This window comes from Euleptes europaea, chromosome 17 (assembly GCF_029931775.1).
Source record: "Euleptes europaea isolate rEulEur1 chromosome 17, rEulEur1.hap1, whole genome shotgun sequence".
NCBI lineage: Eukaryota > Metazoa > Chordata > Lepidosauria > Squamata > Sphaerodactylidae > Euleptes > Euleptes europaea.
The window spans coordinates 11135071-11155859 of NC_079328.1; the positions used below are offsets into that span (position 1 = coordinate 11135071).

A 20789-nucleotide genomic window follows, 5' to 3' on the forward strand; every position below is an offset into this window, starting at 1 on the left:
CCCCACATAAACTGTTCTGACACAGAAGAAGTCTTGTTCACTGGTAGACCAAATGAAGTGGGTGCTTTTACTTTTAAAAATAGAAACATGTAAGATGTCCATGACCAATGTAGGCAGAAACACTGCCCAAAGCAAAGGATCACCTGAAACAACTCAATATTCATGTGTCAGGAAGAGAGCTGCAATATTAGTATTTATTTGTATACAGCTCCATCACAGCATATATTACTTCACCAAACAAGCAAAAACAAAACAGGAAAAAGGACTGCTTCTCTTAAGGTATCTACCATATAAACCAACTAAAGAGAAGACAAAAAGAAAGAAATGAGAAATATGAGATTAAATATATGCATAGTTTGGGTCTGAAAAAAGGAATAAGTATGAGGGCTGGATGTCCCAGAAAGCTCATCTTTTGAGAAGGAATTTGCAAGAGAGGGCGACTTCTGAGCTATTCAAGAATATGGCATTGGCTGCATCACATTCCACAAGCCACTGGAGTAATAATTACTGACCTCAGAAAAGATACTGATTAGACATGAACTGTTATATGCATTAAACTATGCAAAAAGAAAATCAATTCCCAACTATTATGATTCCTGTTCATGAATGCTGCTAGTGCTGTCTCACCAGTAGTTTCTGGTGCTACAAAATAAGATGCTGCTACTGAATGTACTACATGACATATTTAGTAGCTTCTGCTAACAGGAACAGGAACACCTCTCCACTGAGATTATGGACAAAAGTTAAGTGGTATCTGACTCAAAATGTAAGGAAAATAAACATGTTGTAAAGGCAGTATAAGGAGTAAGACAATTTCTTGTCAACAGGTACTTAATCTATCCAGAAAGAATACTTGCAAGAAATAAAACTTTTTGAAGCATATGAAGTGTAGCAATACATCTGGCACTTAAGCAAGTCATTTATATGGTAACAAAAACTTGTGTTTCCCCCCTTCTTTTTAACTAGAAGAAGAGTTGGTTTTTATACCCCACTCTTTACCGTAAGGAGTCTCAAAGTGGCTTACAATCACCTTCCCTTCCCCCCTCCCATAACAGGAACCTTGTGAGGTAGGTGAGAGAGTTCTGAGAGAACTGTGACCAGCCCAAGGTCACCCAGCAGGCTGCATGTGGAAGAGTGGGGAATCAAACCTGGTTCTCCAGATTAGAGTCTGTCGCTCTTAACCACTACACCACACTGTCTCTACACTTATGTTGTCTTTTGATACAATTATTTGCATTTGTAAAGCATATAAATATGACATCCACACTCTTGTGAATTATGCATCATGTGTTTTTGCTATTTTTAAAGCATCAGAGTTTTGGGGTATTTATGAACAGAGGATGATTGCAATTTAGGATCATGACCTGCCACAAAAATAAGTGGCTGAGCAGCAAATCTATTCTCCTTGAATAATAGTCTGGAAATATGAGGCTGCTGCTAAAGGGAGGCCTAAACGTACTGAGAGAGGAGATGACTAATGGGCCATCTCCCACTGGGTGTGCAGAACTACAACCAGTGTTTTTTGAGTGGGCCAAAGATAACATAGTCTAAGAGTGGTCACAGGCCTAACATGATTCAGCGGACTATGCTGATTAACTGAAAAATGTTATTCAGAGTATGACTGATGGGTTTGGCTGAAACCCAGTGTTATGCATTTTATTACAAAGAAACCACCCTTCCCTTCCACTTTTAAGAAGAATTCCATGAAGTTCTCCCCATTTTTGAAAAGCTAAACTAGTAACACTGCTCAATATGCATATTTTACAGAAAAATCTAAGAAGTGGGCTATACCATCCATTGTTGAGAAACCCGGAATCTTATTCCACAATATTAACAAAGACTGAAAAATACCTGATGCAAAGTCTAGCAAAATCCACAGAACCAACGTTTTGCAACATGGGTGCTTAGGAATAGGGTATTTCACTTAAAATTCTAACTTATGGGACCTGGAATTCACCGCCTGTAGCTGAACTATATCTATATAAAGCTGCCTCCTGTCATGGCCCTCCTGGCACTCTCTAAGAAAAACGCTTATGTATAACAAATAGAAACCTGCAAACCTTTGCACACGAATTTTACAATCTCCCTGTACCCAACACCAGGTAGTACTTTAAATGCTCCTCCCCCCAGCCAACACTATTCCCCAAATATTTCCACATTATACTAACTTCGCCCCATGCCCTTATTCTTTCACTCCACATCTTCAATAGCCAAACAATGGAGGAACCCCTCAGAACCCTCCTTGTTCAAGCTGTTGGTCTGTCTGCTTCTTGCAGAGGCTATTTTCTACTGATGGGAACATATCTCTAACATCTTAGTAACCGCATGCAGTATCAGAGTGTTAACAAATAAAAGTGTGGGAACTTTTTTTTTTTTTTTTGGCAAAAGCAGTTTATACAAATATTCTACCATTGTGAAACGTGATTTTCACACCACTTTGAGCAACACACCTTATCTTATCTGGGCAAGTGCACAGCAGGCTGCAGATTTCTCACTGGAGTACAAAAAACCCAGAAGTGAAGAAGTTAGGACTGTGCTAATACTCCTTGAATGTGTGAATTTGTCAAATGGGCCAGAGCAGCAGACTGTGGAATATTTGTCATCAAACTGGGGGCGGGGGGTGGGGGGTGGGGCGTGTAGAGGCAAATTCTGCAAGCATAGCGATCCTTCTTTCCATACCACTTATAACCATCCCACCTCGCTTTCCCAGATACAAGTGTGAAGCAGAGATGTGCAAAATGTGCTGCAAGTGTTAGAAAGCTACATATTTAACTCCCCCAAAGCACAACTTACCCCTGAACGCTATACAACTTTGGCAGAAGGTGTTTTAATTGAGAATTCTTATGTTGAAACAAAGCTCACTAATTTTGAAATTCCCCGATACTAATGAAATTTCTGCTTCTTTTCCATCTCAGTCCACTTCCTATGATTTGTCATTTTTATACAACTGAAGCCTAAGTACTTCTTTAGCAGCTACTTCTATACTTAATTTTAGCAGCATTGAGGTAAGCAGGTAAGAGTCTGTAGAGTAACCGCAGGCTAACAATGCTCTCTGTGCACCAAGGTAACGTCCTAGATAAACAACCAGGTCAGGATTGTTAGTGTTAAAGCAGCCCTAGATTTTTATAAGCTTACTATGGAACAGATGACTTAGATATTCCTTTGAGGCTTTATACATATGCTGAGGAAAGGAGAACTGCATATTCAAGATTCTCCTAGACTACTGGGAAATCCAGCACTTTAAACCTACAGCAGTGAAAACACTAATCTAGGTATTGATCAGGCCACTGACTAGAGCTCCTATTCATTCATGTCCATGGCACCATCCATTTCAGAAAAATTATTTCCTCACAAGGAAGCACATCTGGGCCTGCAGTAATACAAATGCCAGTGTCTGAAAATTACAACTGTATCTTTAGAAGGTACCCACTGGCTTAGTTTTAATACCTACACAAGTTTCTCTCCTGCATACGTGAACTCAAAAACCCCTAAATCTGATTTCAAAAAGATACATGTACTCACAATCGTTTACATGTTTTGCATTTTTCCATCAAATTTAGGATTACAGAATATGTCTAGTGCCTAACTCAAAGCCATGAGGTTCACCAACAAAAATGCTACCTTTTTTCAGATGGCAAAGAAAAAAAGAAGAGATGGTTTTTAAACCCTGCTTTTCTCTACCTTTTTAAGGAGTCTCAAAGCAGCTTACAATCGCTTTTCCTTCCACCACCACCCATAACAAGCACCTTGTGAGGTAGGTGAGGCTGAGAAAGTTCTGAGAGAACTGTGACTAGCCCAAGGTCACTCAGCAGGATTCATGCGGAGGAATGGGGACTCGAACCTGGTTCACCAGATTCGAGTCCGCCGCTCATGTGGAGGAGTAGGAAATCAAACCCAGTTCTCCAAATTAGAGTCCGCAGCTCTTAATCACTATACCATGCGGGCTCTCTAAGAAGCCAGCCCAGTTGTGTAGCAGACACAGAAGAAGGTCCTTCAGAAGGAACCTCTCAGACCCTCCCTGATTTATCTTTGTTCTCATCTGCACCAATTCCTTTGCAATGAAAATACAGCTGATAAGTCAAAGCTTTCCAGTTGTATATGTAGACATATATAACCCAGTACTGAAAGGAAATCTCTCTCATTAACCACTCTGATTTGAGATATTAAAAGATGAGATAGCAAGGCTGGTTGTTGCTGGGGTAATGTAGTGTTTGTTACCAAGCCAAATCTATTTTCTACTTCCCAATGCAATGGCCCACCCCATTACCGGGGGGGGACGGGGGGACAGCTACCAAAACTGCTCATCTCCACTACCAACAGGTCTAAAACTGTGGGGAAACTACACAAAATAAATGAAGATTAAGTTCAAAAGTTGCATTCCAATACGTTTGTTGGTGTATTTAGCTACCAAGTCTTCTTCAAACTCACCCAGGTCATGGCAGCCACGCAAATAGCCTTCATATGGAGGCGCTGAGTCATACAAATAGAACATCCTCAAAAGCGTTACCTAGTCATGAGCCTAGTGAAGGCTCCACACACAGCCGAACTCTTGCCCTGGAGGCCACTGGCTACTGTTAACCAGCAATACAGTCACACACTAGCACCATGGTTTCTCATGACTAGATTTTCCTTAAAAATTATTACAACACAAAATTAAGTCAGAAGGTTAATATGAAGCAGGAGTCCCGTGACATCACTGACAGGGTTGATGTAAGAGTTCAATAAAACAAAAAGATTTTAATACTTTGCCTTTGATAAAGAAACCCAAAAACATTGGGAATTTATAACTGAAAGCTAACATTAAGCATACTAATATCCATAAAGTATTTCCACCAGGGAAAACTGCTAGACAGCCTTGTCACAGGGAATGATAGCAAAGGAAACTGAGCACACACAGTAATGCAAGAAAATGTATATTTCTCAACCCACCTGCTATCAGGTCATCAAGAGTGTCGGTAAGCGTCTGTGCTGGAGTGGCAACCATTAATCCGTCTGGTTCTTGAACTAACAGCCCCTGCCCATGTCCAGCAATTGGCTGCTGCTGTCCTACATTTTGCTGATTACCTAATACTTTGCGAAGTTGAAAAGAATCTGTCCCATTACAACCTAAGTTACTTGAAAAATTACACTGTGTTGACAAAGGCTGAAGAGGGGCAAACTCTGTTTGCTCAGGAGGTGGTGGAGACTGCTGCTGCTCATCTTTACACAGGACACTGTCAACCTGAGATAACCCAGAAAAGTTATCCATAGGAAGACTCTCATTTCCTTCCACTTCTGGGAGGACACCTGTGTGTGGGCATTGCTGCTGCTGAGAAAGGGGCGTCTCAGTCTGACCTTTGGTCTCCAAATATTCTTTGGTAAATTGCTGTTGTGTTTTCATCTGCAACTGCCTCTCCACCTTTTGCAGTTCCTTCAGTATTTTCTTCTTCTTCTGTACTTGTTCTTCTCTGTTCTTTTTGAGCTCTTCAATTTTATCTTTATTCAAAGGTTCACCTTGAATTAACTCCAATGATTTAAGTTGTGCTTTTTCAATAGCACTAATTCTCTGTCCAAGTTCATTCAGCTTGCCTTCAGTCTCTTCTACTATACATTCCAAAGGCTGGTATGGGTGAAAAGGTGACAGTAGGTCCTGATCTGCTACCTGAAGGGAAGTTGACTTCTGCTTGGATGTACCTAAGCACATGAAAAATGTTTGAAAAAATGCCATGCTGAGGTTAACCCATACCTCCCCACTCTTATCCCACCCCAAACTTTATAACTAATGTTGCACAGTGTCAAACCACATTACGATAATATGATTGCAGCCTACACTTGGTATCAAAATAGACAGCACAAGACAGAAGCGGAATTTTAAACGTAGATCCTATCTTCAGTTGTTATACAACTATTTCAGTATTCAAGACTGAAGATACAAGTCCTTAGATAGTGGCTCCGAAGGAAATAAAATTAGATTGTGAACAGAAAGTAGTATTGATATATTTACATTGGCTAAAAATGGTTCTAATAGGCAAGAACAAATGAAACCCTGTAAAATACTGTTGAACACTGAAGGCCTAATTTGCAGAATGTTCAGCATGTGTGCATACATATTCCCTTCTACTGGTGGGAATGCTGATCTAGAAATACAATGCAGAACTACCAACAGTTACACTTCCCAGTATCCTGACCCTACCAATACAAATATACTCAAACATTTCTTAAAATTAAGTGTGTGCTTGCCATAGTAAAGCACAGTTCTTTTAAGGAGCTCAGATATTTAAATCTTCCCAAAACTAATCTAACAAGAAATAGGCCCAATATTGGCTCCTCAACAAATCAAAATTTTCCAGGGTTGAGAGCTGTGAATAAGTCCAAATTCAGTGCTGATATTCAGGAACAAATGTACTAATGTTTAAATTTTTTTTAAAAAGTAACATTGAAAGAAAGACACTGCTAAGTCAAAGTATTTTCTGTTTATTTCACAGCCAAATATACAAGTTCAAGAGGGATTTCATTTGTCTTCAAGACTCAAAACTGTACTGTGACATGCAAAGTATTCCAACAATCTGAGACAAATTTAGTTTACTAGACTAAGCACTATAACCACCAGCTTTAAAATTCGGTGTGATTAAAAGTTTAGAGCATTTTGTGGTTGGCTCCACCTCCCTTGGCAGCCATTCTGTGGTTGTGCCCTCACCCTGTGCCAGAATTCCCAAAGTGCATGCAGGCTGAAAGAGATTTGAGGACCTGTGCTGTATTTTAATCACCTTAACAACTTCAGCATTCCTTGGGGTGCATAATGATGATGCGTGAATTACTTTCCCTATACAAGTCCAATGACTTGTGTAAGGAAAACACTACACGCCATGTAATGTCTCAATAACCAGGTTTTCTGAGAATCACATTTGAATTCATCGTCAATAAATTCACTGTCAATAAATATGCTTCTTCTAACTCATGTACTGATGCTGCTAACTGACAAGTATCATATGTGAAGCCATCCCACTGTACTTGCAACAACATTGACAGGTTCAAGCCTTGCCCCTTCCTACATTATCTGATGGCTGCTTCCAACCAACCAAGCTATGACTAGACTTCCTTTCCACTGCACTGTTGAAGCTAAGGGCAGCGTTTCACAACGATCACATAGCTCCCTTATGAACCAAATTTCATGACATTTACATTCAGCATGAAACATACACATTGGGCCAAACTCATTTTAGTCTGAAATTTGTTTTTAAGAAAAATTGTATAGGAAGACACAAGGTGCAGCTAAAAAAATTCTGGATACTGGTATCCCTAAAGGGCTTATGGAAGACAAGATTTTTAAATCTTCCCCTTAAAACCTTAAATCTTATACAACCCCCTTACCTTTAACCCCTTACTATGAATCCTGAAGTCTCAGTACTCCTCGTTTTAATCATTAATATAACTTTCAGGTATGTAATCTCTGGAAAAAACTGTCTGATGCATATGTTATGCCTACTTTAAAACACTAAGAGAACACTGGAATGTTATTCAACAACAACATCATCTCAGCTGGATATTTTATTGCCAAACAGAATTGGATACAGCACACAAATTTACTATCATAAATTTGAACACCTAGCCTACCTTGTCCCTATGGCTTGAAGCAGGTAATATTGAGTATTCCAATAAAATCAGACAAAATGTGCATTAAAACTTTGCACAACAGACATTTAGTCTGCGATTCCAAAAGCCAGTCCCAACAAACGATGTAAAACTTCTGAAAGAATCTCCAAATTCAGGGTCCAGCAATTTCCGGGGAGGGGGGGGAAGAGTTCCATGACTTTTGATAGGTAAAAAAGCACGCTCTTGGAGGTCCGACGTGGTACATAGACAAAATAAGAATATTGTCCTGCTGAGAAATCTTAGCTCTGATGTCAGGGACTGAAGCCATTTCAGACTTCATGAACTAGAACTAGCTTGAGCTGTGGAACTAGCTGTGGACAACAGGGAACTAGCACTGATTTTCCTGTATTAGCTGAAGCTTCCAAAGAACCATCAGGATAATTCCACAGGCAGTTTATAGAAAGGTATGATGTATTCTGGTCTGAATCAAAACATAAAGGGAAGGGGCCAGTGTCTTACCACAGCTAAAGCTTACATAAAGCACACCACTTCACAACCTGCAACTGTAGGTGAAACAATGAATCAGGGCTGCACATCTGAGAAAACTGGAGACTTAATGCCGGCAACAACCAAAGTTCCTCCCAAGTTACAGGGCCTGCTGACTACCATTATTTCTTTCATGCTGCAATTCAGTAGTTCACTGGCATCCGTATTTGGGTATAGATTAGCAGTAAAATGACAGACTAGCAAAGATTGTAAGGAGACATGCAAATTGTGTCAACAATATACTGGTGGCACCAATCTCTATCTGACCTTTTAAAACAACCAATGCATTGTTTACCACAGAATGCGTAAACTGGAGGAGGGCATATATATGTGACAGAACACTGCAACATCCTATAGCAATAAGCAATTGCACAGTAACACATTTTTGCATCTTCATATGAAAGTACAGGGTCGCTTAAGGGTGGTTCTGTAAATTCTTATAGCCATGTTACGAACACATTAAGAATAGCAAAAACCTCTGAAAGATCTAATATGATCAACATATAGCACCAGTATCTCCTATAACATTTTTGATCTCAGAGACGTCAAAATAACAAGAGCAGTTTATTGGGGGAGGGTGTAAGAATCAGACAGGAAGATCTCTTTTTAGGAAAAGTGAAAGTGACAACTGTTTTCAAAAAATACAAAACTGGACCCAAGGCAATAATTTATTGGAGAATCAACATTACAATGCATTTCCAAGCCATTGTGAAATATTAAAGTTGCATCATTTGTGGGAGCCAGGTATTTGGGACAGCCCAATGACAGTCAGAGACCATGAAGTCACAAGTGAGCTCCAGGAGTCAGACAAATCATTTTATTATTTCAGCACCACCCCAAGAAGTGCTTGAGTTGTTGTATCTTGGAATATATCCTGTCCTGATTTGAAGAGTTCAAGTAAAAAGTATCCCATCATTACCTTGGACTGTTCACATATTTAGTGCAAAACAGATCAGCAATCTGAAATGCACTGTTTGCAATATTCTTACACTGATGGTAAGTATCCACTAACCCCACTTCAGGGGAAACTTGCCAAGACAAAAATGTTGAGGAAGAGACTTTTCAAATTCTGTATTAATGAAGATATATAATAAATTGCGGAACAAACCACTAATGCAGATCGCTCTTGGTCGCCTCCTCATAAATAAACACACATCTATTAGTTTTAGTGCAACTGCTTTAACATGTTTTGTAACAATTATCTGATAATTTCTTCCAATTAAAGGCAATCATCATTTTTTGCTGTTAAGATCGCTATCCAATAATTGTCAGCCAACCAGTGACCAATAAAAGCATCAATCAACTAATCTACCAAAACCAATTAAAGGTATCAGCCCAGCACTATATTTATTGCTTTTGTATCATAAGTAAACATTTATGCACATGTTATCTACATTCAGATATTTTCATTCATTTGTATTGCCAAAACTGAGGTCTAGATCTTAAAAGCTTGGATTAAAAGTAAATAAGAGAATGTTTATAACTAAGCTGAAATCTTTATCTGATGACTGCATTTTTTAGTTCTTCCTATAGTTTTGATCTTGTCTACATTGCTTTTTTTTAAAGCAAAAAGAGCAGCACACTGCGATTCACAAGCTCAGAGGAAGGAAATCCCATCCTCAAAATCTCTCCCCAATTTTTATTATTAAAATATTTTTGCATCTCCTGTCCCTTCTTGCAGTAAACAGTGACTCAATGCCCCATCCATTCTGGAGAATTTCCCATTCTTTCCAGGCAGATTTCTTGGATTTTCTCTTCTGGTTCATTTACAAAACCATAATTTTCTGTATACCTGTGAATTCCCTGAGTAGGCAGATACCCCACCCACCCCCGGACTGTGAGTAGCCCTGTTGTGTGGCTTTTGTCAGCCCTATGGGGCCCAGCCACTTTACTATTAGAACAATTATGTTTGTCAGTGGACCTACTAATTACCGTTTAAATAAAATTCCACCACGAGATATCCTACTCTTGTTGCAGAATGTACTTGAGTTCTTACTGGAATTTCTAAATACTCCTCATTGTCTCTAGAAATTCTTGGCATGCTTTAATGGAGCAAAAATATATTTGTTCCTTTTTAATCAGAGATATAGGGTGATTAATGTATTTAACATACTTCAGCTATATTTTGTATTAATGTTTACATACCCCTCACTGGATTAGTTGTCAGGATTCTTTCTGCATATGCTAAACGTTTGACTAGAGCATTTGAGCAGGTCTTTTGTTTCAGCAGATTAGAACTCTCTCCACTTTGAAATACTGGAAAATGCTGGGATACCAGGTGACTTCACCTACCCTTGCACTGACTGAGAGAGCATGTGCTCAAGTCATGCAGTAGAAACAAGGTTTCTAGAAATCCAAAGACTGTGCACTGGAGAAGGAGGCCTTGGAGCTGGCTAGAGGTTTTATGATTTTGGACTTGGTTCTGAGCAGGGCTCCAGACCTCTGTGAGAAGTAGATGTTGTATCAACTGGGAATAGTGACCATAATGCTACCAAGTTCAGCATTCATCTCCAAAGTCCCAATCACATTTGATTTCAAAAGAGGGAACTTTACAAAAATGAGAGGACTAGTCAGAAGGAATGTAAAAGGGAGTCAAATCCCTTCAGGATGCCTGAATACTATTGAAAACTACACTAACTGAGGCCCAGATGGCATCCACAGAAGTTGATGGGCAACAGGTTCAAGACAAGACAAAAGGAAAGCTGTCTTTACTTGATGAGTAATTAAATTGTGCAATTCACTGCAGTGGATATAGTTATGGATACAAACATAGATGACTGTAAGAGTGAATTAGATTCATGGGGGAGGGGCCCATTAACAGCTGCTAGCCATGGGGAATAAAGGGAACTTCCATGTACAGAGGAAGCAAACCTCTGAATACCACTACTGGGAGGTAGCAGAAAGGGAAGGTCTTGGCCTATATGCCCTGTTCTCTGATCCTCCAGCGCAACTGCTCTGGCCACTGGGTGAAACAGGATGATAGCCTAGATGGACCATTGGTCTGATCCAGCACAACTCTCCTTCCTTATGTTCTTATTGTTCCAAAACAACAGTCCTGAGTAGGTCAGTTTTAATAACATGACCATGAATAAGGCTACTCCAGTATCACAAGCTGTACACTTCCTCTGGGGTGCAATACAGTATTAGAAACCCCCCCCCCCCCATTTAAAGTAATGCGTTCAGGTCACCTACTTTCATTTTTCAGTGACCATTTAGAAATACATCAAGAAAAAAAAATCAGGTGTGGATTTATCAAAGGTATGCAAGTGTACAAAAAACACAAAAAATGAATACTTGGGGATAAAAAAAAGTACAAACTGAGAGGGGAAACATCAAGCCTTCCTCACCACTTAATATTCCTTTGCATCCTCCAGCCCTTTCTCTTCATATTCTTTTAAGTCAGAATCTCAGAAAGTTCGAACAATATAGGGGACAAACAACAACCTATATGTGTCCCCTATGCATCTTCCCAACAATGAGAAAGAATAAACATACACACCTAGTGTTTCCCTACCTCCGCTCAAATTCATTCACTACCACTTGCAGGGAGATAGGAAGTATGCAACACATTTATTTTTCTAATCATTATGGGTGAACAGATTGGGGGAGGAGCTACACAGATCAGCAACAACTACACATTTAAGCAAACCAACATTTTCTTCAATGAAGAGGAAGCCACTGAACTAGATTTCCACCTCCAATTTGCCATAACACCAGGCATTCACCTCCTCCTTGCAAACCAGGATTGTAAGACTGGATGAAACTGTTGCCGAGTATCACAGTTTGTGGGGAGGACACCAACTCCCATATAGCCAGGCATCCGCATTCAGATATTATGGCAAATTTGAGTTTCAATTCAAGGCTCTCAAACTAGGAATGTTTAGGTCATGCTTCGTGCCCAAAGGAAAGAGGGAGGGAGCATATCAGCCAGCAACAAGCAGACAGTCACAACCATCATGAACAGGGGTTCAAGGCGGCTACTTTGTTCTTTTTCTACTTCTCAGTTTTTCTATATTCAAAACTGGACAGGTGATATTGCAAAAAGACACATACACATTCTCCTTTCTTGTTCCAGTGTTGTACTGTTCGCACATTGAAGTCGTCTACACAGTATGTGTCAGAGGTGACTTCCTTGTGGCTAGTCCAAACAGTGAAGACCATGTTTGTCACCATTCTCAATGGCACTCCCACTTTATGGAATTCTCTACCTGAAAAGAGGCTCCCTGCCCAGTAATATTTTGCAAACAGCACAGAGCAGTTTTATTTGCTTGTTTCACTGACAAGTCATTCTGGACAGTGTTGATTTAGAACTGCTTTCTTATTGTAAGAAAAAAATGACTGTATTTATATGAAAGTGGAACCAGGCCCTTCTGTTCTCAAATCTGAGGCCTAGCAACACTGTAGGCAGCTGAGCAGTGAATAACTACAATGATCACTAATCAGTGCACTATCATTAAGCAAGCAGGTTTTTTAGTCGACATTCTAAATGGTCCAAATGTATTGATCTCCGTAGCGATCAATATAGCAGCTTTGGCACAGAATTTGCCCTTGCATGGAATCTCTACTTTTTTTTTCAGCAGAGAGTGCAAGGACTTGATATTAGCATATTTTATCAGATTCCTGAAATAATGCTCCAAGCAAACACCATGTGAGCCCACAGTAAGCACTATTTTAATCTAGACAAGCAAGTGGTTGGATCCAGAGAACTGCTTGCCAATACATCTTTCCCACCTCCCCACCTTCGGCAGTTACGCCACCTAGTAAGTGCTGAAAACTGAGAAACAGAGCAGGATGCAGAACATAAGACTGCCGCTCAACATGATAAACCTATGGAAATGCAAGACACTTTGCAGCACAAGCCAAAGTGATGTCCACTCAAATGAGGGCTTCTTGGGATCAAACCCAGTACTTCTTGAAAAAATAAGTTCTGCGAGCCATGTTCGAGAGCCCACACTTCTCACAGGAAAAAAAATATGCTTAGTAAAAATGTTCCTGCATCATCTGATGTCTTTCCATTTTAGGTCCATTAATCTTACGACCTCTGGGAGGGGCCGAGGGAAAGTCTATGTTCTGCACAGCACCTAAGCATACTTCTGGCAACAATGCACATGCAGCAATTATGCATGCTTTGTCACTTCTGGCCCAGCTCACTTCCCACCTAGAATCATCTGTTATTTAACTTAGATTATGCAGCTTTACTCAATTACATTCACTGGTCTTAGAACAAGTTCTAAAAACAAAATAAGTTCTCTGGTAAGATCGCCCATGTATATTATACTTATGATTTAAGAACTGGGGAAAGTTTTCTAGAAGACTTAAGAGGCATGTACAACATACAATTCACTTGCCATTAATGGCAGTCCAATAGCAATTCAATATGCCTCTTGGCTTTAAAGAGTGCCTGTGTAGCAATGCTAGCAAGGGTCTCTAAAACTAAGGCTGGTACATAGACTTACAAAATACCTAAGATTTGCTTTGATTTACAAACAACAATGTTCATGAAGGGAATGAGTGCATTGTTTGACTAGTGCTGCAGATAAAGTAAGAAGTGGTAGGAGCAGAGCTCACAGTTAAAAGGTAGTCAAATGTAAATGCCTCACCAGCCATGTACTTCTCCAAAGCAAAGCATTTAGATGACCAGATCTATTCTAAAGATAGTGACTAGTTCCTGTCTTTGTTAAAAGTGACAAAACGCTTTGTCAGTGGAAGGAGTTTAAAGCACAATTTGTGATGTGACATAAGGTATTTAAGTGTTTTTGTTTATGTGTGTTGGGGGGTGGGGGAGATAGCCATTCAAGGAAAAGGGACAAAACTGCTGCTCTGTTATGCCATTAGCCTGAGCAGTTATTTGGATCTTTGACAATGTGTTTTTAAAGCTTACTGTGATGGCCTAAAACAGACTGCCCAACACAATATCAAATTCCAACCCCACCCCATACCCTAAACATGTAACATACCATTTAATTTTAAAAACAGCTGTATACTAACCTTTGGGGAGACTCAAAAGTGCAGGAGGGTTCTCTTGAGGGGTTCTGTCAGGTTCCTGGGGAGGTACAACCATGGCAAGTGCATGCATTGGTACACGTGGAACCTGCAAAGTCAACTCAGAGAAAAATGCCCTCTTGTCAGTAAGTTTAAGGATCACAAGTTCATCCAAAGTGTTTAGAACACTCTTACCCCATTTCAAAACGTGCACTGCATTAAATACATGCACAAATGTATCTTCACTAGCTTTAAAACCGAAGTGAATTTCCTATAAAAAATGTTATGCGCTTAGATATTTTAAGATGGAATTCGGAATTGAGTCTTTTAAAAATCTATCGCGTGCTGAATGACACTATACACACTCTTCAAGCAAAACAATACTTCGGTTAAAGGAATAATGGATATTACCATCCTACGCACCAGAATTTCTCACAGGAGTTGTGTTGAACTCTCACTCATTGAAACACATAGGAATCTGAGGTGCTTAACTTTTCTAACTATGCCTGGATCTCAGCTTATGACCATATCAAACATATAACACTTCAGCAGCTACTCATACATAAATATAGTACCTGACTAACTAAACACCAGAGGCTCATTTGGAGGTTTCTTTACTCCCCAGAGGCTACAATTCTGCAGTCACTGTTTTCTATAAGCAACCAACAATTAACTGAATTTCACTCAAGTTACTTTCTGGTCACAATTTTCATATTTAAATATGCAAAAGCAAAAATGTTTTCCATTGTTATAATTAAAACAAAAGCTTTGCAGCTCACCTGAGACTGATCCTGAGATGGCGGTGTGAGCTGAGACATGTCTGTGGTTGGGACTGACAGAACATTGTTCGGATAATCCAGTAAATAGGAAACAACGTTTGTATGCCCACCCTTTGCAGCTTCAATGAGCATTGTCGAGCCATCCTGGAACACACATTTGAGCAGGACAAAAATGAAATATTTGTGGTTTCTACAGTCTGCAAAGCAGATGTCGCAAATTTTACTACGTCAGCTCTGTAGCTGGGACATTTTTGGTTCTACAATCAAAAATATACGTACAGTAATCGCAAACTGAATGACATGGAATACCTTAAGACGATGAGTGGGGTCTGCACCATGAGCTAAAAGCAGCTCGACAACAGCAAGATGGCCCCCAGCACATGCCAGCGATACAACTGTGTGGTCATTATTAGCTGTAGCCCGGTTAACATTGGCACCTATCAAGGAAAAACATAATTGAAGGGAAATTCCATGGAAGTCTTTACTTTCCTAATCATATTTTTAAGGGCAGATGGTAACTCTAGAGGATAAGCAACTGAGAACCACTTATACTTACCATCCTCATATTGTGTTATTGAAATATTGTTTTACCAGTAGTTGAAGTTTTGGAATAGAAACCAGACAATGGATTGTATGCAGCAAAAGTCCCCACTGATGAAAGGGGGAAGGGATTCCTGGCCATTCCCCTCCTGCAGCAGACCTCCAACCCCCTGTTGTTTCTGGGAGACCCCACCTCTCAGGAGGATTGTTTCAGGGGGGATTTAGGGCTGCAACAAGAAGGTGGAAGCAAGGAAGTCCTGCTCTGGGAGAAATCCCTACTGTCAGAATAGATTTTATGCATGATTCAACTTAGTACTTTACAATGGGACTACTGTAGCCTAGTGATAAACAGAATGAAGTATGAATGCCTGTTACACCTGTTCAGCCACAAATCTAAGGTTTAGCTTTTGCCTCTCAGCCTCCCATCCCTCTTCCGTAATACAGAACAATTGCCCATGTATAACAGTTTGAAAAAAAATGGATAGGGACCCTATTTGGGTGGAAAGGCAGAAGATAAATGCTTTTAAAATAAATAACTAATAAAATATGAAGCACTTTGAGCTCTTGGGAAGATACTGTAGATAAATCCCAAATATTATAAATTGTCAAAGCAAACTCATCTCACACACTTTGTTATCAACAAAGTTCTAGCAAGGGATGATGCCAGTGGAAGAAAGGAACCTACATCAATTCTTTCCCTTCTGTGGAGTGTTCCAGCAATCAATCAATACAACAGAAGGGTAAGCTCTGCTTCCTGGAAATCTGGAGTCCAAGTGGGCTGTTTCCACCACCATCACACCCTACTTTGAGAGCGGACCTGGAACATTTCCCTCTAACACAATGCTACCACAAAAGCTCACTTCTGTGGAGATCCCATTTGGTGACACGATAAGCCACAGACAAATAAGATATTTTTACTTGCTGTGGGGAAGGCAGGTGGATTGTGAGACAACTCAAGGAACAGTTACAGGTAAGTAACCTGTTACATCCACTACTGAAATTGAGGATGTAACAACATCACTAGTAGCATGTGCTCTAACCATCTCTGGAAGTTTTGAGCCATCTCATAGCATAGTCCAATAGTTTGTGAAATCCAATGACTCAACCCCTGTGAGGAGATCCTTTGTTCCTTCTTGGAGCCTAAGCAACACAAGCACAGGCCAGTACATTGTCAAAAGACAGCAGTCCTATTGATGTAAAAGGCCAGGTCTCTCTGAACATCCAATGAACGCAGAGCTTACTCTGCATCTGAGGTAGGTTAGGAGAAGAAAGAAGGAACGATTAAGTTCTGACTCAGGTGGAACCTACTACTTTCAGAAGGAAGGAGATGTCTGGATGAAGGGCAATTTTGGGACAAACTAGACGTTATGGCGTCCATGGGTCTGATCTGTGGACGCTGCCGCCCTTTTAGAGCTGAACTTGGGCATTTCAAAATGCTGCAAGGGCCTGACCCTGACCAGGACTAGAGCGCAGTGAGACCAGGAGCTCTTGTCCCCCACACTGAGCCTTTTCAAGTGTGATGATTCAGGTTGGCTGAAAGAATCTGAGTGGCAGTGGGTGCTGATCCCCACAGGTAGATATCTATAGTGAGTGTCAGGTGTGGAGTGGGAGTTATGAACTGACAGAACGTCTTCAGTGCACCAACAGAATGACTTCAGTGTATGCAGCAGCAGCAAATTCTCTTGTGAGTCCATCATTGGTTGAAAATGTCTGAGAAACCAAAATTGGAAGGTTCTCATGCATAACCTAGCAAAGCAGATAAATGGAAGCCACCATGAGCCCTAAGAGACAATAACCTTGCCAGCTGGCTGTGTGAGGAAGAACAGCATCAAGTCTATGAAGATCTCTCCTGTCCGGAGGCATATGCACCTTTTCCAAAGATAGAGCCCATGGGTGATTCTGAGTTGTAAATTTCAGGCAGAGTGCAATTTCTCTCAATTCACCCAAAGGCCCAATGAGGCTAGGATATGCAGGGTAATTCTCACATGCTGAAGGGGAAAATGAGAGGGTTCTATTAGAAGCCAGTTGTTTATATAATGGAAAATGGCAATCCCTTGGTTCAGATATGCTGGAACCACTGCCATGAAGACCAGCCAAAGGGCAGCACCTATGTACTGCTAGCAGTTGTCTCCCACAGCAAACAATGTTGAGACCGATATCTATAAGGTATCCTTAAGGTTAGGGTTAGGCCCCTAGCATCAGAAGAAGCAACTTCGACTGGGTTCAATGTACTTATTTCCCTGAGATGGATTGGATAAAGTGTCCCTTTCTTTGGGACACTTAAGTACCTGGAATACAAGGGTAGGCTCCTCTGCCAACTAAGCACTGCTTCTATCACCTCTTTCTACAAGAAGTTCATCTCTTGCAGAAGCACTGGACAAGTGAGGTAGACACAAGCATTCTGGTTGGGGAAGCAAAAAGAATTCTATGATGAATCCCAGCCTAACAATGATAAGTACCCAACGGTCTGATGTTATGGCCACCTAGGCTAGAAGATACTAATAGAAATGGGGAACAGGAAGCAGAAAGAAACTGCAACAAGCCTCAAAAGCTCCACTTGGACCTGGAGGATGCTTTGAAGTCATGGTAGGAGAAGTGACACTTGGAAAAGGAAGAAGACTTGTGCAAAAAGGATTTGTGAAAAGCTTTACAAATCCAAAGTAGTATAAGCAAAGCTGGGGTGTTAAGTGGCTGGATTTCACACCTGCTGTCTAACAATGACATCAGATCCATCAATCAAGATGTAAATCTCAACTTTTCGATCCATTTCAGCCCCTTCAAATGGCAGATCTTCCATACGAGTCCAAGCTTTAAGCAGCAGAGAAGCAGATTGGAGCCGAGCATGGCGATGGATAGCTATGGCAGCAGCAACCACCTTTGCTCCACAGCTGGAGCTGGAGTTATGTGGAGGCATTAGGATCTGTTGCTTGGTTAAGTGAACAACTTCCTCACTAAAAATAACTGGCATCTGTTTTACTTCATTCTGACGATGGTCTAGTACTGGCAAGGTTTTCTCCCAAAAGAAATGCTGGTACCTTGCCGTGCACTCAATGTAGCAAGCCACCTTTGACAGACACAGCAGCAGACATGTAGGCTTTCCTTCCCATTCCATTAAAATGTTCTGCCTTCCTCATCAGTGGAGGCCAAACAGGTGGCTCACCTGGCCTTAAGATGCTTTGACAACAATCAAGGTTGACAGAGGGTGTGTTAACAAAAACTTGTAGTCCTCTGATTGAAGCTGATATAGATTCTTGACCCTTTTTAGAAGTAGGTAGGATAGAGGATTGCTTCAGCCAAGCATCCTTTACGAATTTCAGTGAGGCAAGAAGCATGCGGAGCAACACAAGTGAGTCAGTGTCCATGAGCCCAAAACACTAGATCTGATTAGTAGGGAGACTGCCTGGTGACCTGCAAACCCAATGCAGCTACCATATGACTGACTTGTTAAGAGTAGGACTTAACATCTTCACCAGATAAAAGTTTACAAGCTGGAGAGGATATTTGATGCGGAAGTGTCGGATACCTTAACTGACTTATTGGAAAAGGAAGGGTGGGAACACTCCTGATGCCTAGAGTGGACAGAAGCAGAAGACTTGTGAGTATGGAGAGGGCTGTTGCACAATGGGTTGTGCTGGAGGCAGTTGATGAATGTCCACAACTAGGGGTCTGAACTAACATTTGAGGCAATAGAAGGTGAACTACCTCTAAAATGATGGTCACACCCAGTTATGTCAACATCGTAGTGGCATAGCAGTTGTGAGAAGAAGTGGAAAGTCTTGAAGATGTAGTGGAGTCCAGTCCGTAGGATCAGCATGATGAGTAAAATAATGTGCAGTGTGAGAAGAAGTGGAAAGTCTTGAAGATGTAGTGGAGTCCAGTCTGTAGGATCAGCATGATGAGTAAAATAATGAGTGAAACCAGTAACTGGAATGACAGCATGACCAACCAGATACCCATTAATAGGGCAGGTAGTCATGCAATACAGGTCAGAATTGATAGTGACTCCTGCGAGAATCCCAACTGTGAAAACAAGGCTGGTCCTGCATTGAGCAGGGGGTTTGACTAGATGCTCTAGGCTGATCCTGCATTGAGCAGGGGGTTGGACTAGATGGCTTGTATGGCCTCTTCCAACTCTATGATTCTATGATTGTTGTGACTGCCCAGGATACCGAGGAGGAGACTCTAGAAGAGACTGTATTGAGAAGATGAAGGTGAATGATATCAAAGGATACATAACTAAATTCAAATGATATATTAGGGAGTTTGGGAGAAACACTGTAAACATTTAATCCATGGCGGGCCAAATGAACATATTTGGGAAAAGGAAGCTTTAAAGACCCTTGGTTGGATTATATTTTGTGCTTTCAGGAACTATGTTGTTTGAATAGTTGGTAAGTTAAAAAATAACATGACGTCTTGCTACAAAATAAGATGTAAGGGAAAGGAAGACATTCAATTGTACAAAATAACCTATTCTTATATTTATCTCTGGTCTAGGAACTTAGACAGGACAACAGTAGATAAATATTAACTTCTTCATAACTGACGGTTAGCTCTTTAAAAGTTGGGGAGTGTAAAGGTGATCACATGGATTTCTTTCACCTCTGGTGTAGATGCCCACTAGATTCAAAATGTGGACGCTGTATATACCAGATGTCAGCCATAAGGCTGAAATCTGAGTTTCCTTTTTTCACTAATTTCACTTTTGATTTATTTAGACAATTTCAAATATTGATAAAACTGTTGGTTCAAAACCTGATAAGCTGCTGCAAGACAGCTTCCAGCTATTACAAAATGGCTGCTGAAAGTACTAGAAGTTATAGAAATCAGTGAACTAGCAAATAAAATGTCATTTGATGTTTAACCCCTCTGTGATCTTGACTGAATGTGGAACTCCTTGATTCTGCACCGCGTTCACTGCTACAGCAGATTACAGCTGCTTTTGTAATTATCTATTTAATTTTAAGAATCTAAAAGTAAACATTTAGAAATGCAAGTAAAACAGACTGTTTATGCATAATGCTCCTGATAGCCATGTATTCAGCTGGCACTACTAACCTTTGCTAATAAGAAATTGTACAGTGCATAGATGACCCGCTCTGGCAGCCTTCATTAGTGGTGTCCTTCCGCCTTCAGATTCATGCTCCTATTTAGAAACATTATGAAGAAGCTGTAATTCATATAAGGAAACTTGCGATCTGACTAGCCACCGATATGGTGTTCTGCTGCTAGAGCCAGGAAGGTGGAACTTCAGTGCATATGTGATGTAAACGGGGTGGGGTTAGTACCACCTGACAAGTCTAGCAGCAGTGCCTTAGTGCTATCACAGACATTTCCCTTCTGATCTGATGTGTCAGTGCCATGCCAGGG

General features: G+C 40.6%; 1 protein-coding gene across 8 annotated transcripts in view; it reads right to left on the minus strand.

Moving 5' to 3' along the window:
* The window catches only part of ANKHD1 (ankyrin repeat and KH domain containing 1), a 125878-nt gene that overhangs the window by 37594 nt on the left and 67495 nt on the right, over positions 1-20789 (minus strand). For 4 of the 8 annotated variants that reach the window (XM_056862626.1, XM_056862627.1, XM_056862624.1 and 1 more), the window contains exons 11-15: positions 20478-20565; positions 15189-15316; positions 14880-15023; positions 14107-14221; positions 4930-5673 (exon numbers count right to left, since the gene is read on the minus strand). In XM_056862626.1, the coding sequence (XP_056718604.1) occupies positions 4930-5673; positions 14107-14221; positions 14880-15023; positions 15189-15316; positions 20478-20565 (1219 nt within the window). The remainder of the gene's footprint in view (positions 1-4929; positions 5674-14106; positions 14222-14879; positions 15024-15188; positions 15317-20477; positions 20566-20789) is intronic. The other 4 variants (XM_056862628.1, XM_056862625.1, XM_056862630.1 and 1 more) reach the window with 3 other exon arrangements.